The following is a 19,348-nucleotide window of genomic DNA, read 5'->3' as shown; positions in this document are numbered from 1 at the left end:
AACCAACTTTTATACAAAGATGGTTCAAGTTTACTACATTTTTAAATACATTTTAGCACAATTTAGTTAATATTCATGGTGTCTTAAAATACCACAGAGAAGAATACTTAGATGTTCTTTAGATTATCTTAAGTATCTGAAGTACTAAATAAGAATTTTAAATAGTGCGTGAAAATAGAGCACTTTAAGTGCACTATGAAAGTGTACTTCTTTTTCACCTGGGTAAGGTAGCCCTGTGAATAACCTACCTACAGTAAAATAACCTTGCTTTCTTTTCATATTGTATGTAACCACACTGCAGTTGTTTTAGTATGAATGGGTGCTTTAGACACTATGGGAAATCTCAAGTAAAACAGCAAATTGTCAATCATTTAAGTCTAACAATTCTCAGGGGAAAAGTGAAGTACTTTTGCAGCAACATTTGCGCTTGTACAGTAGCTGGAGCATCCTGGGAAAGTTTATTTTTAACACAATTTAAATTTAAGAAACAAAAATAAATGGAACAGTTGATGTCAGGTATATTAGGCTTTATGCCCAGCTGGACTACTTCCTGAACTTCAGCCAGCCCCTTGTTTTTCTGTCTGCCATTATTGGACAAACTGATTAATCCAGGTGTGTCTGATTATTGTTGTTGTGACTACGAGGTCAGGCACACCTGGATTAATCAGTTTGTTTGTGACTACTGTGGTCAGGCACACCTGGATTAACCAGTTTGTCCAATAATGGCAGACAGGAAACAAGGAGCTGGCTGAAGTTCAGGAAGTAGCGCAGCTGGGCATAAAGCCTATTGTCAGTTTAAAATATGTTGTACTCCAAGTAAGCAATTTTAGAGATGATAAGACTGAAATAGCTTCCCGGTGGCGTTTTAAATATGGCCGCAGAGTGGGAAGACTTTCCTTGAAGGGACTTTATCATAATACAGGTAATAAAGGAACGCATGATTTTAATAGGTCACATAAAAGAGCTCACCGTTGGATCACTGGACATTCTCAGGCTGTGTGTCAGGTGTAGTAGCTGCTCCACTGCTTCTTTAGGAACATTTGGGATCTGGAAAAAAAAACACAAAGAGCACATTATAATAGCAGGCCCTGCTTTAACTTCTAACTCAAATCTGATACGTAAGGGATAATGTAGAGGCAGCCGGTAGTTATTGGGAAATAAGCCCCGACAGTGTGATCAGGACCCGACGCGAAGCGGAGGGTCTTGTATCACACTGAAGGGGCTTATTTCCCAATAACTACCGGCTGCCTCTACATTATCCCGCTTATTACACGGCTACTTGCCACATAAGAAAAAAAACTGGACATGAATATGAATTTGAAACATTTTATTGGCATATTTGTTTTAAATTAACATTTTTATCCTTCCGCGAAACTTTGCACAGATGCATAAAATGATCGTAATACCTTATTAAGATCCTCTGCTTCATACTTGTCTCCATTTTTTCTCTTTTAGCCAGTCTTTGAGAAGTTTTAATGCCCATTCTGTTTTTTTTTTGTGTGTTGGCTTCGTAGCTGTCATGCTCTATTTTGTCAAGTTCAGTCTCAGTAAGCTCTCTGTGTCTTGTCGTGGTTGTCGAGTGTTTGTCACAAGATGGCGCCAAACAGACAGTAATCTTTATTGATCTTTATTGGCGCGGAGCGATTTTACTCGTGCAAGTAGTCCGGCTATGCGTTATTATTTTGGAGCGGTTATTATTTGAAAAGAACGACCTGCAAATGTCTCAACTGACCAATCAGAATCAAGCATTCCAGAGAGCCGTGTAATAAATGCAGATAGTAACCATAAACCAGGGCGGTTTGGTGAGAAACATTACGTAATAGTTTCTTATATAGACGGTTTCAGCAGCAACAACATAACGCAACTTCCGGTAGACTTCCACAAAGAATCAATAACAACCGAGTCCTTTTACAGTAGTTTATTTCTGATAACAAGAGAAATAAATGACAATTACCTTAACTCATATATATTATATTTAATGCGTATCATCTATTTCACTGAGCTAACGTTACTGTGTAAAGTTAATAATAAAAAAGCTACAGGTCCTTGAATTCTTGCCAAACCTCTCCGCACAGTTGTGATCCATGCTTGCCATATCCCCTCTTCTTTAGCAAACCAAAATATTTTTTTTTTTGACAAGGTATATGTTTCAGATATCAGTTTAGCCACTAGCCAGACCGATGAATAAATACAGACCGGAACTTCACCTCGGTCCACGCGCGTAACCACAATAACGAGCATGGATCCAATGAAACCGTCTATGTGACACTAAATAAAACAGTATCCTGCTACAAAAACAGCTACGTAATTCCATTGTCATAGGGACCACATATTCTTTAATATATTGCAAATCAAGGCCATTAAAAAGTATGCCAAATTAAATCAATCAATCAAATCAAATAAAATTAAAATAACTTAAGATAATTCAACTTAATTTTTACAATTTATAGCAACCCCTTACTAGTCAAAAAAGTTCAAATTAATCGTAAATTTAAGTTGAATAAACTTTTTAAGTGCAACAAGGATTTTTTAAAGAGAAAAAAATCCTAAAATGCCATATTAAGAACCAGCTTACACTGAAAAAAAATATTCATTCAATTTACTCAAAGGTAATTGATTGCAATCAATTTATTTAAGCTACATTTAAACAAAAGTTTTTTTTAATTTTATTTGTTTCATTTTTTATCTAAATGTTGCTTAAATAAATTGATTGCAACCCCTTACTTTAAAAAAAAAAATGAGTAAATTGAATGAATAATTTTATTCAGTGTATTGAGGTCTTACCCTGAGATGAGAGTTCCCATTTATGCTGGGCTTTTATTGGCTGCTTTTTCTTTATAATCATTAATTACGGGTGTAAGAAGTGTAATAAAAATAAAAGAATAATAAAATTATGTCAAATAATATTATTTTGTAACTGACAGACATTACAATGCTGGCACAGGCACAATTATATTTTTCTCCACGTAACTAATTTCAACCTTATGACATATGCCTTTAGATCGAAAGGTTTTTAAGTTCATGAAACCTGAGTGATCTCAAACTTACGAACAGTGATGTACACTGTAAACCCGGACCAGTTGAATTTACTTAATAAATTTGAGGAAAGTTGTTGCCCAAAAAGAAATTAACTTAAAATTTCTAGTAATTCCAATATAATTAAGCCAATTAACTCTTTCGCCGCCAGCATTTTTCATGATTTTCACATCCTACCTTCATGTGTTCTGTTTTTATCACCTCTCAAATATGTGTAGGTTTCATCAAAAAGCTGAGATAATTCCATTTTTGTGGACTTTTGATAGAGATAAGATGCAGAGCGATCTTTAAAACATACACAGACATACAGCTGTTTGCCCTAGGGAAGTGGTTTTCAAACTGGGGGCCCCGGGGCCATGAGAAGATGCCAGGGGGGCCCCAGTTTTATGACATTTTATGAAATACATAAATTTATCATGAATTCTGTGTAATTAAACCTAAAAAAATAAGGCTTCTAACCAAAAGCACTACTTTTTTGTATAATTGTTTTTTTTTATTAAAATGTTGAGTTTTAGAACAGTTTTTTGTCACAAACTTTCTTTGGGGGCCGCGAAGGAATGCACCGTACACAAGGGGGGCCGCACGCTGAAAAAGTTTGGGAACCACTGCCCTAGGGCAATACTTCTGGGTTTTATAAGTTGCCACCTGGTGGATAATAGCGGTATTGCAGATTGACGAGATAAATTGTCAATGGCGGGAAAGAGTTCAGTTCATTAAACATAATTGATTTAACTTGAAATAATTTGTTATATCAATTGTGCTGTCCAACATCTCCATTCAGTTAACAGTTTACAGATTTTCAATTGTAATTATAACTGACTATAAGTTAGTCATTGAATAAACTTGATTCGCCCACAGAAACACACATAAAACTGCATTTTTTAACATGAATTGTCAGTACTGTGGAGAGAAATACAATAAAATGTGCTGAGCAGGGTTCATGTAAGTAAACACTCTGAATGGTGACTTCACAAAATTATTATTTACAAAAAACAACATTATAAATATAATAGCCTAAACCTCTATGATATTTTATCAACAAATATTTAAGTTATTATCAGTTCTTAATAATCATAAATAATCAAAATATTCAGACACAAAGGATTATGGGTATTCCATGTACTGATAAATTTAAAGTCATTTCATTTGAATGTTGAATATTATACGCTTAAAAAGCTTTTAAGTACATGTCCAAAACTCAAAATATTAAGCGATGCTTACGTCATTGTTGAAGTAAAAACAATATCTGGGTTAGAATATGCATGAATGGGTGTTAACAATACAAAGCATGTTTAATCAAATAAGTTACTGAATTTGACATTTACTGTAAGATGAGCTAAGAGGTAATGCAACAGACCATCTCATGTAGAACAGCCATTTCCTCAGCCTTGGCCAGTGGCTTGATGGTGTGAAAGAGAAACATCGTAAGAACCTCTGGGCCGAGCCACTGTTGCGTTGTGCTGCCGACCTGTGGGGGCTCGGCTAGGGCGATGATACGGAATGATGGGTGGATGGGGAAAATGGATCTGTAAAAGTGGAAACCAGTGTTGAAATTAGTTGTTGTAAGAGAGTAAATGCAAAAGTTTCATTTTTGAAGAACATCCTGGTCAGACGAAAATAAATAGTCTAAAACAACAATAGTCGGTAAACGCAACAGGAAAGAAACATACCGCTCTTTAAAAAGTTTATCACTGTTTATTATACTGTTGGAATGCTTGATTTCTGATTGGCTAGTCGCGGCATTTGCAGGTTTGATATTCCCAGATATCAACTGCTGAAAACTAATAACATATCATTTTGACAGGTACAGTTTAATATTGCACAAAAATTTGATATAAATATGTCTTTTAATAACATATATGACATTATATTTAATAATGATTAAACCAAATAGCATGTTTATAATTTTTGAATGTCTTGTCTTTGAAACCGAAAGGTCTGCATGTGTTAAAAATGAGCAAATAAAATATTTCAACTCAATATTTAAATGTTCCTTTGCTTACTTGTGAGGTATTTAACCAATAGTTTTTATTTTTTATAAAAGTATCTGTTAAAGCAAAAAAATCTTTGTCAATCTATGTTATAATATTTCTGAGAACTGCCTTAACCAAAAGCACTTGATCACTGATGACTGATTACAAAAAACATGGGAAGGTAACGTCATTTCATTTATCTGTCAAAGTGAATAAAAATGCCCATGTCAAGATCCATGCCCTCACTGATCTAAGCCACAGTGGATGCTGTATCACTGACAATAGCTTGTATGCAAGCTGCATCTCCTCCTAATCCTGACAGACAGCTACATCTATTTATAAACAATGAAGCCCCTTGCATGAAATGCATAGATACACCTACTGGCACACAGAGAGATTCTTCATTATCACACCATTTTAGATCTTCATTAGGTCAACTGCCTCCTGTTGCCTAGCAACATCTTTCTACAGTACCTTCCAAGCCTCCATCCTTTTTTCTCCATCCATTTCTTACAATACTGAATGTAACATTTGCTTGTAGTAGTAGTACACACAGGGGCATCACTATCATCTTTACACATAACTGAACTACAGACAAATACATTTGTGCAAATAAAGTCAAAAGGGTACATTTCACAAGACTTTTTCAAGATGTCAAATAAATCTTTGGTGTCCTCAGAGTACATATGTGAAGTTTTAGTTAAAATACCATATAGATAATTTATTATAGCATGTTGACATTGTCACTTTGTAGGTGTGAACAAAAATGTGCCGTTTTGGGGGGCCTTTAATATGCAAATGAGCGGATCTCTGCACTAAATGGCAGTGCTGTGGTTGGATAGTGCAGATTAAGGGGCGGTATTATCCCCTTCTGACATCACAAGGGGAGCCAAATGTTAATGACTTATTTTTTCACATGCTTGCAGAGAATGGTTAATTTTAGTAAATTTTCTTTCTTTTCCAAGCTTTTAAAGAGATAGTTCACCCAAACATTTTCTCATCCTCATGTTATTCTCGTAATAGTCTCGCGTAGCCAGACCTTCAATACTTTTTCTGGACAAAGCCCGCCAACGAGGCTGTTTGACCGACATGTCAAACAACCAATCACAGTTTGTTTTGTCTAGCGTCACGTTTCGGACTCCCCACAATAACAAGTCAGTTTAAAGGATTAAAGGATTGAAATGTAAAAGATTATTATTGAGTCTCTTGGACATAAATGATGACCGATTATGAGACGTTAGAATGCGTAAAGAGCTGCTTCACCTGCAGCCTGGTAAGTAAATAAATGCTTTGCTTTAAACAAATGCGTCTGTTTTTAAATGTTTTTTTAAATGCCACCCAACGGCTTTATTGTATATGATGACTCTGTACCTGTAGATATGGTGAGATGAGAAACATTTTTAAGTAATGCTTTAAAAAAAACTCATGCCGCTGTCCGGGTGCTAAAACGTGTGGAGAGCCGTTTGTAAATTCTTTATCTCCTGTTTGTTACAAATAAAGTATTTTTAGAGTACAAACCTTTTCTTACATGCTTGTAAATTATTTTTTTATAATATTGGATAGCCATACATTTACAGCAATTAAATGCCTGCTATTTTTACTTCCATGACTAAAAGAAAACGGGTTTCAAAGGTTTTAAAATCAAAAACATAAATTTCAATACAAGTGAAAAACAACACAATTATTTAACATTAATCTTAAACTAGGGGTCTTCTTCCTCCGCTTAGTTTTTCAGTTTACAAAGTCCATCATCTAAATAGGGATTAGACATAGCGCCAGCGCAACTGGCTTTTAAAGGGGATGAGAGCTGAGACTCTCATTGGTTAATTGCACATTACGCCCAAAACACACCCATTATTCATTAAAAGAATAGGACCAACCCTTTTCGACCACACAAACCATTTTTCCTGTCGTTAAATTAGCAAAAGTGGATTTGGACACGCCCATTAGACATTAGATATTACAAATAATTTCAAGTTAAATCTAAACTAAAAGTGCATTAAACTTTATGGGGTGGTTTCCCAGACAGAGTTTAGATTAATCCAGGACTAGGCCTTAGTTATATTAGGACATCTGAGTAGTTTTTACAAACATACCATTAGTGTTGGGGGAACGCATTACAAGTAACTTGCATTCCGTAATATTACTTTTCTGTAACGAGTAAAGTAACTCTTAAAATTTATTTTTTTAAATGTACACATTAATATTTAAGTTACTTTAAAAAAAAAGTAATGCAAGTTACTTTTCAGTTTAATTAATTTGATAAAAATATATATGTACTGAATTAAACTAAACGTTTAATTCATTATGCACATTATGCGTACTAGCCTGTGTGGGAACAGTTTGAGTCAGAAACTGAGATGGCAGGCCAGAGCTCTGCATATTTTTTGTGATGAAATATGCGATTTCTGAATGCAGACCTTTTTAGTCATAAAAAAACACCTGCAAGGCCAGAAAGAGATCAAGCCTCAGACAAGAAAAAGTAACGCAAAAGTAACTAAAAAGTAACATAAGCATTACTTTCCATGAAAAGTAACTAAGAAACACAATTAGTTACTTTTTTGTAAGTAACTTAATATTGTAATGCATTACTTTTAAAAGTAACTTTCCCCAACACTGCATACCATACAAAAAATATTACTTGTGTGCATCTTGAGACAAAACAATGGCACTAATATATTTTGAGATGTCAGCTAATTTCAGGTGGGACAACTCAAACAAGATTTTTAGTCTTGGACTTAATTTAAGCCCTATCCAGGAAACTGTCCCCATATGTTGGAAGATCTATTAGAAATGTAAAGATAAATTTACTTTAAGCTTTAGTTCACATTACTTAATTTTTAAGGCAACGGTTTCCTCATTTTTTCCCAAGTAGATTCAACTAGTTATGAACGAAATGTTGCAGGTAGGCGTAAACAAGTACAGAATGAGTATATGAGTAAATGATGACAGAATGCTCTTATGTGAGTTAACTATGCCTTGGATCTGCTAATAAAAGATGATGTTTTTCAATGCTAAAAACTGTTTCTGCAGGTAGGCGTTATACACTGCAAAACATCTAATTATGAAGCAGAAAGCGAGAACAGACTAAAAATACTTCCAGCAAAACTCATCTTCTGTGAGGACGTCTATATTCTGCTCTAAAGCACAGTGGCCTCAGGGGTCAAAGACAGAAGCCCCTCCCACACAGAGAGACTCTTACAGGTCTCATTAATAATGCTGTGTGTCGTGTGTATGACAGGAACAGGGACTGTCTAATTAAGAGCAGTGTTTGAACCACATAAAGAGAGCACAAGTGTAGCTTGAGACGGCGGCTGGAAAACACAGGAAGAGGAAGTGGCTTTATTTCAACCTCAGACACGCCACCACAAACATCCTTCCTAACAGTCTAGGTGGGGCTCCACCATCGGGACACAAATATTCATCCAACACTGATTTCTTTAACAATAAGCTCGCAGATTTGTAATCTTCAGATTAGGCGTTAAGAAAAAAAAAACATCTATATAATTACATAAGTAAACAATTTGTTTACTATATTCAGTTATTTGCTTGTGATTAGAATGATCGAGGGAATGTTAACAACATGACTAGCAGTAGCAGAGGGAGGCAATCTCATTAATTTCAATGGAAACTCTGCGGCATCTGGCGACACAAGCGCAAGCAACCCTTGGCGACCGGATGGGCATGTCCAGTCACGTGACAAAGTTGAGAAAAGTTTAACTTTATATATGCAAATGATGAGTGACTTTCTAGAGCGACTACCAATGAGAACGAAGCAGTGGAGTTCACGTCACCTGTCTCTCGTCAGTTACTGGAGTGGACATTGCTCATTTGTTAATGACAACCAGATTTAGACACGCCTTCTACGAGAAAGAGGCGAGTGACACACAATGAAAAGTGGCTTATAATGTGAATGCACCTTTAAGCAACGTTTACACAACAACAATGTAGTAAAAAAAGTTTCACATACACATGAGAACGCTGTCAACAAGATCTGCATTTACATGGATCGGCGAAAACGACTAAAAGCACTGTATTATGTGTGCCAGGCCAGTCGACAGTGATGTTACTCTACAAGCCTGCGTATACATGTTCTTCTACAGAGCGATAAATACAAACATTCAAGATGGCGAAAGCATCAAGCAGTTTGGTAATAGATAAGTAAGTAGATAAATAGATAAGTGTTTCTCGACCAGGGGCCCAAGACCCAATAGAGGGCCTCAGCAAACCTCCAAGGGGGCCTCAAGATGATTCAAAATAAGACAAAAACAAGCATTAAAAAAAGATATTTCAGCCTCATGTCAGTCATTCTGGAAACTAGAAATCCTCATCAACCGTTTTCAGTTTTTTTGTTTGTTTGTTTTTGGTTCCCAGAATGCTTATTTTAGTTTTAGTTTTGTAAAGATATAAAGACTTGTTAATGTTTAATGTTAATTTAACTTTGAACAAACTGTTGCCAGTAAATAACATACATTTCAGTATTTCCGTTATTTCTACAGAAATGTTTAACAATGAAGCTCTAGTATATTTTACTTGGTACAAACTGTGAGTTAGGGGGCTTTCAAATATGGGCAGCAGGGAGGCCCTGCGTGAGATTAGATGGAAGAAAAAAGTAGTTTTTTTATCACCCCTATTTTACAAAGTGACCCTTGACAATTAAGCGCCAAAATTGTCCTGTAGGCCGCCACTGTTGTTTTAGGTATACTTGATGTATTTGGATTAGGGCTGTCAATAGATTAAAATATTTAATCTAGATTAATTGCATGATTTCATGAGTAAACTCGCGATTAATCACAAATGAATCTCACATTTTCATCTGTTCTAAATTTACCTAAATTTAACACTTTTCAAGTTTTTAATGATCTGATCAACATGGATTTGGACAAATATATATGCTATATGCAAATGTATGTTTACACAAGCCTGTTTCCATTTTCAACAGAACCATCAGCCATAGTTTTATATATGATTTTCCCTTTAGAAGACCTGCTGCATCATTTGTGACCTGTGCTGGCAAATTGAGTTGGGATGAGCTAATTTTCAAGTTAGTTATTTATATTTGATATTTTATTTATATTTCTCTATTAAAAAACTTCAAAACAATGCATGATTTTTTGGAATCTGACAAAACATGACAGAACTATACCTGTTTACGCAAAGCAAAAACAATATCAATATATGTTAAATATATGTTTTTCTTTATTTTTTAATTTTTACATTGAGACAGACCACTTTAAGATACTAATGCAATGGTTTAATATAACGTTAGACAACAGATACTTTTTTCTTAACAGTTAACCATACATTCACTTCCGATATAACATATTATATATATTATATATATATATATAAGGGTTCGCACACTTGCGCGTTTGAATGCATGCGCTTCAGACGTCAGCGTCGGGAAGATCACTTTTAAGTCTTGTCACTCTTATTAACTCTTAACATCAATCAGGTCCTGAACTTTATCTCTCTTAATAACTATTTTAACATCAAGCAAGTCCTGCAGTCTATTTTCTATCATTTCTGCATGCTTTAAAAACGAAAACAAAAAAGGGAATGAAGACGCACCTTTGCTTTAGATTATGGATTTAGGACAGTACACATCTCAGGAAATGTACAGATAAAGATTATTTAAGATGTTTAATGACCATTTAGAGCATTGGATTTGCTAGACGAGAGCTTAATGTTCTTATTTTTATGAAAACCTCCGACTCATCTAGACAGCGCCGGTCACTTGCTGCGTCTCAATTCATCCAGCTCTGGGCTAGACCAAGGGTCAAACAGAAATTGCGCGTTGCGTTAATCGCGCATTAATAAAATTAGTGCCGTTAAAATTCATTTGCGTTAATGCGTTAATTTTGACAGCCCTAATTTTGATTTCATGCTATTGTCGATTTTTACTACGCCACGTGAATTAAAAAAAACATATTCTGTATTATCCTCCACCCAAACATACCGCGCCATATTTAAAGAATGATTTTACGCACGTCAGGTGACCTGTAAATGCGGAAAAAAAATCCTTTTATTGAATTGCCTGAAAAACCACTTTACCCGAGCATATATACTTTTTGTCAATACATGAGTTTTTGCAAAATTTACATGTTTTCCACTGGCCACATTTTCAATTTGTTATTTCAGTTTGCACAATTTGAAGGGTAATGGGAACGTGTCTACTGAAACCCTTATCCCAGCTGCAAGAGAGCCAAGAAAAGAGCCAGAGCCTCAGTTACATTCCTCTTTAACTCTTTCAATTATATTTAAATGTATGCATTTGGCAGACACTTACAGTACAGGGCATTACAAGCCATACACTTTTTTTATTAGTATTCACAGTCGATTGAACACACGACGTTTTGTGTTGCTAACACAGTGCTTTACCAATTTTACTACAGCAGGAACACATTCCTTGACCACGTGACTAAACCCAACAATCAAATTGACTAGACAGCCACATTTAACCCCGACTACGACAGTCTTTGATCAATATCAGCATCGTTTGAGGTTTAGGGATGAAAAATGTCACTTGCGGCTGTGACACACAAATAGATTTCCTTCGTTAATTTTTAATCCTATACAATTGGGTTTTCTTTGGAGGGGTTGAAAGTTCAACTGTACATAGAGTATGTTTATTGTTAAAGTCACCATTAAACGGAAGGAGCGATTGTCTTATTTTCCCTGTGGTGACATGTATCCAAGTGAAATGGCTTCTGAAATAAAAAAGGTAGGTTGGACTTGAATTCGTCCATCGAGAATTGATTGGATAGTTTGAAGTTGGGTCATGTTGCTATTTGCTAATCACTGCGATCTTTTCTCAGACTCCGCCCACATGCCATACTCATTTTAATTTCATTGGGAATTTAAAAAAAACCGTATGTAGGATTGTGGCCAAAACTGGTACTGCAATCCCAAAACTTGTGGCTAAAACTGGTACTGCAATCACACAACTGGTGGCCAATACACAAAATGACAACATAAACATCAGTTGAGGGCTGCAACTCTACTTTTTAAATGACAATATCCTGGCCGGACCACTGTTGTCAGTGATATAAGTATTTGAAATGAAAATAATTTCTTAATGTCTAGTGACATATCAGGGCCATGAAAACTACCCCATCTACACAAATCTTTTAATGACTTAACATATGTATTTACTGGTTTTGGTAACAAACTGATATTACCAGTATTTCAAATATTTTAAGGAACATTTGCACCTTTTTTTGAGGAACAAAGTATGTTTAAAGAACATGCATTATGCCATCGTGAAAATGAACTTTCATGCAAAAATCTTCAAAGCTAAAAAATGAACTGTAACTCCAGTTATTGGCTTTAAAAGAAAGAGTCGACTCGGACTCGCTGGAACGAGTCGTCAAGATTGAACCCCTTTTCCGTAAAGTTACATCACGACATACAATGCGCTCTACGAAGTCTTGCGAATGCACAAACTATGTGGACTACATCACATCAAGAAGGTGTTGTGCTCCCTCTCTGCGCTGTAAAAAAGCCAATTTGGTAAATTTTCACCTCCAAAAGAGGAGGCTATGATCAGAAGTAAATCCCTAAAATTAACCTACGATCACTGATGAGCCTCCTTGATGTTATTAAAGATATTAAAGACACTATTAAATTCAGAAACAGTTCTTACAAAATATTTTTTAAGGGGCCAACACAAATGTGCTATAAAAATACTAGACACAGATAAAAAAGACAGTCTAAGTTTGTTATAAAAATAAAACTTCAGACTATTAATTCCTCACTGCAGGATTATTCTCAACAGTAAAGGGACATTGTGCTATAAATTGTTTTAGCCGTTTTTAAATCACCCATCTGAAGGCAAGTAATGACAGACTGATATAAAGAGCAATTGTCATGGTGGTAAATGTATAAAATCAGCGCTCATATTAATTCGAGCTGGACTGTCTGGTGGGCAGTTTCCTGTTATTGCGGTTTGCAGATGAAAGTGGTCATTGTCCCAGCATGAAATGTATCTCATCGTAACTGCACATTTTTACCAGATTTAAGTGCTCAGCCTAAATGACTTTAATGACTTATAGTATGTGGCGTTGCCCATTAACATGTGTGTGCTCTCCGAGCATCCAGTATTTATTCAGCATTTATGACTGTGGCTGCTGCAGTCATGAAAAGGTTTCTCTATAACTCTAAGCTAGTCAACCCTGGTCCTGGTAGTTTAGATCCAACCGTAATCTAACACAAGGTAATCCTGAAGACTTTGATTAGCTTCTTCAGGTGTGATTAGCTTCTTCTTGGCCTCAGACGTGACACTTACAGACCGTTGGCTGAATGTCTGATTCATAACTCACCACTCTGACTGGTTGAATTTTATAGGATGTCAGGCAGACATGTTGTGACACGTTCTTCAACGGGCCGACAGGTGACAATGACCTTTTATCAAGATCAGTTCATTGCTGGACTGTCAAAATTATGCAAGTTTTAAGAAATACAGCGTGTCTACGCCCAAGGCCGTTTCTAGGTATAGGTGAACTAGGCGGTTGCCTAGGCCACCACCAGCTGCAGGGGGCGCCAAAGAGCATTTGACTGCTGCTTCACTGACTTGAATGAGTGAAAAATGAGCACCGCAACAAAATAAAAGATAAGCTCTAAATGTTGCGTCTTTAAAACAGAATGGACAGCAAAATATTCCAATAGCATCAGACAGAAGGCGATGTGTGTGAATTCCCAAATAATTGCAGTTTTTCAAGACCATAACATGTTTTCCTCCTACATGTTTTTTTTATGATAATTGATATGTAATAATTATCAAGGAATGCATTTGGGAACAAACCTGATCAGATCATTACCTGTCCTGCAAATCCTGGTCGCTGAGCTGCAGCTCTTCCTTTAGTGTTTGGTAACGGTCCCACCTTAAGAGTCGAGTCCCATCATACAGGTTCAACTCTCTGTCATGAAGCAACCTGAAACAGTAGATCAGATTAATGGCCGAGCAAATCAACCACTACAGCCTGTGTGTTTGCACAGTTTCAAGTTACCAAACATACTACTAATCAAATGTTTTAAGCGGTTAAAGAAATAGTTTACCCAAAAATTAGCTCATAAATTATTAACTTAAATGCCATCCTAGGTGTTTATGACTTTCTTTAGCCGAACACATTTAGAGTTCTATTAAATAATATTCTGGCTCTTCGTAGCTATGTAATGGACGCTTGGCCATCATCAGAAAAAGGAATCCATACATTGGTTAATAATTTATGACTTTTGAAATGAAACTATACATTTGTGGGAGCAAACGATTTGTATTTTGAGCGTATTTAGATCATTGGTTATGTGTGTCTTGTGAATGCGTGTTTCAACATGATGATGACAAGCTATAAAACTCACATTTATGTTTACATTTTCTTTTTTCTGCGCTAATTTAAATTTTTCTCTGATCTATTCCTTTAATAAAAAAAAAAAAAAAATGGAATTTAGCTGAAATATACACCGTTACATAAGAAATATAAATGTTATAAAGTCTTTTTAAAGCCTGGGCTGAAGCAGAAGACCAAAATGAAAGTAAAAAAAAAATTCTTTGGTTCAAAATAATAAAAAAGACACAGTGGGTGTAAATGACATAAGGGGGTGTGCACACCAAAGCTTTTAAGTGCAGCTGAAAACACCAAGCGGACGCCGGCTCCCAGGCTTTTTTCAGCTGAGTGCTTTGATTGCTATCCACCTGTTTCTTCACGTAAATGCGGGCGCCGCCATCTTTGAGGTTTCCGGTTTATGACTTCCGGTGAGCCGTTTTGACTTGCTGTTTAATGTTTATTATGAAATCCAAGAAGACCGACATAATTTGGGCTGTTAGGGGTTGCCATAATAGCTAATACAAATGCAGTAAATCTCTACAAAACATTTGTTTTAACCCAATGCACAAGAGCTGAATGTGTGGCGCACATGCAATCATGATCTGTATTTACGAATCCATCCTAGGGGTGTGACGAGACACTTAATCCACGAGACGAGACGAGACGAGACACGAGATTGGGTTCACGAGAACGAGACGAGACGATATTTTTACACTTTTTAAGAAGCCCTCGATGATAAAATAAATGAATAAGAAACTGAAATCATGTTATTTTTAAATGTTTTAACTAATCAAGGACTGCCCCTAACAATTATTTTACTAACTGATAATGAAGTAATTTGTTATTTTTGGGTAATAAAAATAGACCCAAGTGAGCAGTAGCCTTTAAAATTACATAATAACGAAGATGCAATAATAATTGGTTCAAATAAAGTATTAAAACCAAGTTACATTAAACAACATTACATTAATAAACACATTACATTTGTGGTCTATAAATAAAAAGCATTATGTATATATTATAACAAATGTCTGCAGGGGGCGATAGTAGACTCGTCTCTCGGATGCTATCTTCACTTTCACTTTCACTTTAGACGGAGAAAAACGCTTATTTTTTAGCCAAACAATGTTTAAATCCATTTGAATATTTAATATACGTCCATTTCTTTACAATAGAAATGAACATGCAGACATTAAATCATGTAAACTCTGTGATGGTTTAATCTGCTGAGACTTCACATCTGACACTGACAACAGACAAACACAACACGTCTCAGACTTCATACGAGCTCCCAAACGAACATTATTGGAAACCCAAACAAAAAAGCAAATGCAGTAAAAGACAGAATATAATGCATGCACTATAAGAGGCTAATTATACCAACCACGCTTTAAACGCTTGGAAACGCAAGGCGCGATGCACTGTCTTTTTAAAAAAAGAGCAGTGCGTGTCGACGCGGCTTTTAATATTGCTAGGCAACCACCTAGTCAGCTGTCTTGTCAATCAAATATTAAAGCGTGCGCTCTTTTGCTGTTAACTGTCATATTAGCAGAAACTTTAAAAAGATGACGCTTGCTCTGACCTTGTTTGAGGGTGAGAGGTGCACAAACACGCAGGAGAGAGTGAGCGAGTGGAGTCCGGTTCTTCAAAGCAACTGTAAACTTCCCTCATCACCACAACGTAAGGCCCGCATCTCCCCTCATTCGAGTGGACAATGGAAAGACGCGAATGACGTCGGGCGCTTCTCCGCTCTCAGCGCTCCTTCAAAGGCGCGTGCTGCGGTCGCCGGCAAAAACCGCAAGGCGCTCAGCACGCATAAACAGCGCGCAAACGCTCCATGCCCATAGAATATTATTTAAAAAAGGCGCCTGCAACTGCCATAAACGCTCCATGCCCATAGAATATCATTTAAAAAAGGCGCCTGCAACTGCCTCCTCCGGAGGTCGCAAATGCAGGCTGCATACGTCATAAGGTTTATTTCAGATCATTAACTGAGCATCACATTCGCAAGTCGTGAGCATATTACAACAATTTGCGATTAACTAAATTGTTAGTAAACTTTATAATTGTTAGTAGTCTCTAAAAAGACAGTCTTTATTAAGTAAATGCAGTTTAAAAATGCGACCTCCGAAGGATGCAGTCTTTTATTTGAGAAACGGCCAGAATTTCACCTACACAAGAAATCTCGCGAGACACACTTAATCTCGCGATACACATTTAATCTCGCGAGATCTCGTCGCACGAGATCTCGTCACATCCCTAATCCATCCAGTAAAACCTTTCATAGAAACTACCAGTAAACAGTAAATTCAAGAATTGTTTTAAAACAGCTAATATTATGCTGATAAAAATATGCTGATTTAGCTGATACTATATAGTATATTATTACAAAAATGCGTTTTCAGTACAGAATATATACGACATAATCTGCTTAGTTAATGTTTATAATAGTTCGTAATATGTTTGGGCGTACTTTTGTTTTAAATCAAAAAGCAAATACTTTAAAAAGTAAGCAAATAATTTCATAAGCTAATGTCTCCACCTGCGTAAGAACAAATGTAATAATATTTTTATAAAACGAAAACAATACTCAATACATGGAGTAGTTTACTATGTTTATTAGGGTCTGTTCAAATAGCTTACAATGTGTTGAATGAGAAAGATACTGCTTACTGTGTCGGACCGCGTGAAGCTTGACGTGTCGCAATACGCTTTGGTGTGCACACTACCTTAGAGTAAGTACATAATGATAGTATTTTTCATTTTGAATCTTCCTTCGATCTTCAGTTTAATAAAAAGGTGGATCATCAAAGTATTCATATTTTTTACACTGGGTATGAAAGAGTTCATAGCAAAGTGTACACGCTGCAGTGAAATGCTGTTGAAACTCCGCAAATAAATTAATTCTGTTCTGTAAACAAAGTTTTGTTTTTTTTAAGAATAAGAACCAGGTTCAAGCAAATCTGTATTTTATTTATAGCATGTAGCAACCTACCTAGAAAAGCAAGAAACTAATACTTTCATATTTTAATGAGACTGTCAATCCTAAAACTTTGTAATGTGTATATGGCAAAAATGCATTGTTTTGCTTTAAAATCAAGTCTGTCATACGCGTGGCCCTGTGACAAGTGCTCTAGAAACACAGCTGTGGTGCTCACACAAAAGATGGAGGATTAAGTTGGCATCAAGTTGTGTACCAGCAGAGATCATTAAAAAAGAAAATGCAGCACTTGTATGAAGGGGGGGGGGGTAATGAATATTTCTGACTATTTTATTTTCCAAAAGGCACGATTTTCAATATTTTACTATGTTTTTACTTCAACTTAGACTAATTAATACATACCTATCTTTTTCAACTTAATCTTTGTACAGCACGTCGTGAATGTGTTAGCATTTAGCCTAGCCCATTCATTCCTTAGGATCCAAACAAGAATGAATTTAGAAGCCAGCAAACACTTCCATGTTTTCCCTATTCCATGTTTTCCCTATGATTTTTAAAGCGAAAAAGAGAACTATATTGTATGGCGAAAGAACACTTAGTTTGCAGCACTTCCACCTCGGCATGCAGTAACATCTTCACTCCTGACCATGGCCGTAGCCAGGGTTTGAAAATTACTGAGGTCCAGGGTGGGGTGGTAAAAGTTAACAAATGCTATCCCAGGTGAAAAAATTGCATTTAAATAAAAAACACTTTTTAAGTACACTTGGTAAATGTACTATTTCGTGCACTCATTTTGTGGCTTATATATCACATTTGTTTTTGGTACTTCTTAAAATTAAGTTAAGAACATCTAAGTGTTATTTTGAGACATCATTTATTTCATTTTACTGGTATTCTTACTTTTTCAGTTAAACTGAAGTACTGATCAAGTACAACTTTACTTGTAATAAGTATATTTTTAGCATAACTTTACATAACTTACAAATGTACTTGCTAGTATTTAAGTGGTTTAAGTACATTGAAGCATACTATATTTTTACCTGGGATCTAAAATATTCTGTCTTAACCTTTTTACACTTTGGGTACACACTCTGTTTTGGGGGATGGACTGGGACTGCTGGATTATTTATTACTTTTTCATGCAACAATGTTTATTTTAAATGTTACAAGATTTTAAACAAGAATTTGTTTAGTGCTCTTATTGTTTTCAGCATGACTATGTTAAAGGTTAACTTCTAAATTAAATGAAATAACAGAATTCTTAATGCTTATATTTTGTTGAGATTAGTTTTACCGTTTTACGCTAAGTGTTTTAACATATTTGGCATATCTTATTTAAACCCTATTCTTCTACATCTTTGTAACAGAGTTATTTTTTGTTTTTCGATAGTGTTGTTGATACAGTTGAAACTCTTACAGACACAATTATGATGATGATTACTGCTTTTATCTTACCAACGCTGCGTCCGAAAACTCAAGGCAGTGACTCGTTGCCTCGCTGCCTCATGAGGAAATGACTTCGGAGGCATGAAGGCAGCTCAGAGAAAGACTTTCGGACACACTTCAAAGAGGCAGCGTGTTTGAAATTCAAACAGAGAGCGCCTTTGTGATAACTAATCACATATTTGAAAACTACAATACTAATTTCTCGCTAGAAATGCAATTAAAAGGTGTAAAAAGTGAAAATTTACCTTTATTTACACTAAATTGGTGGTCCAGTCGCGTCCTTGGCCGCCATTTTATTTTTTCGAACTCGACCGGGCTCGACCAATCACATTCTTAATGTACGTCCACGCATAGGTATCTCAGGAGACAGGAAGTAAACCAAACATTGAATTCGGAGATGCCTTGATGCCTTCCTGCCTTGGAAAGCTGCCTCAGAAGGCAGCAATTTAGAGTTTTCGGACGCAGCCCACATGTAGTATCAGCAATAACCTGCTCACGCTGAATGAAGGGTCTTATTTGATAACTTTCAGTTTCCATGTTGCCAGATATTAGTACGAAAAACTAGCAAAAATAATTGCCTTTAAAAAACAAAGTTCGTCCAAACCTTGTATTTCAGAAACAAATCAGAG

General features: G+C 35.9%; 1 protein-coding gene across 1 annotated transcript in view; it reads right to left on the bottom strand.

Annotated features, from left to right (window-relative positions):
• Positions 1–19,348, bottom strand: part of vwa8 (von Willebrand factor A domain containing 8) — a 144,909-nt gene that overhangs the window by 105,884 nt on the left and 19,677 nt on the right. Inside the window, exons 13-15 of the mRNA XM_065293037.2 lie at positions 13,829–13,942; positions 4,394–4,562; positions 970–1,047 (exon numbers count right to left, since the gene is read on the bottom strand). Of these exons, the coding sequence (XP_065149109.1) occupies positions 970–1,047; positions 4,394–4,562; positions 13,829–13,942 (361 nt within the window). The remainder of the gene's footprint in view (positions 1–969; positions 1,048–4,393; positions 4,563–13,828; positions 13,943–19,348) is intronic.

This window comes from Paramisgurnus dabryanus, chromosome 15, assembly GCF_030506205.2.
Source record: "Paramisgurnus dabryanus chromosome 15, PD_genome_1.1, whole genome shotgun sequence".
Taxonomy (NCBI): Eukaryota; Metazoa; Chordata; class Actinopteri; order Cypriniformes; family Cobitidae; genus Paramisgurnus; species Paramisgurnus dabryanus.
The sequence above is the reverse complement of the archived record's forward strand: the minus strand, read 5'-3'. Positions and strand labels throughout refer to the sequence as shown.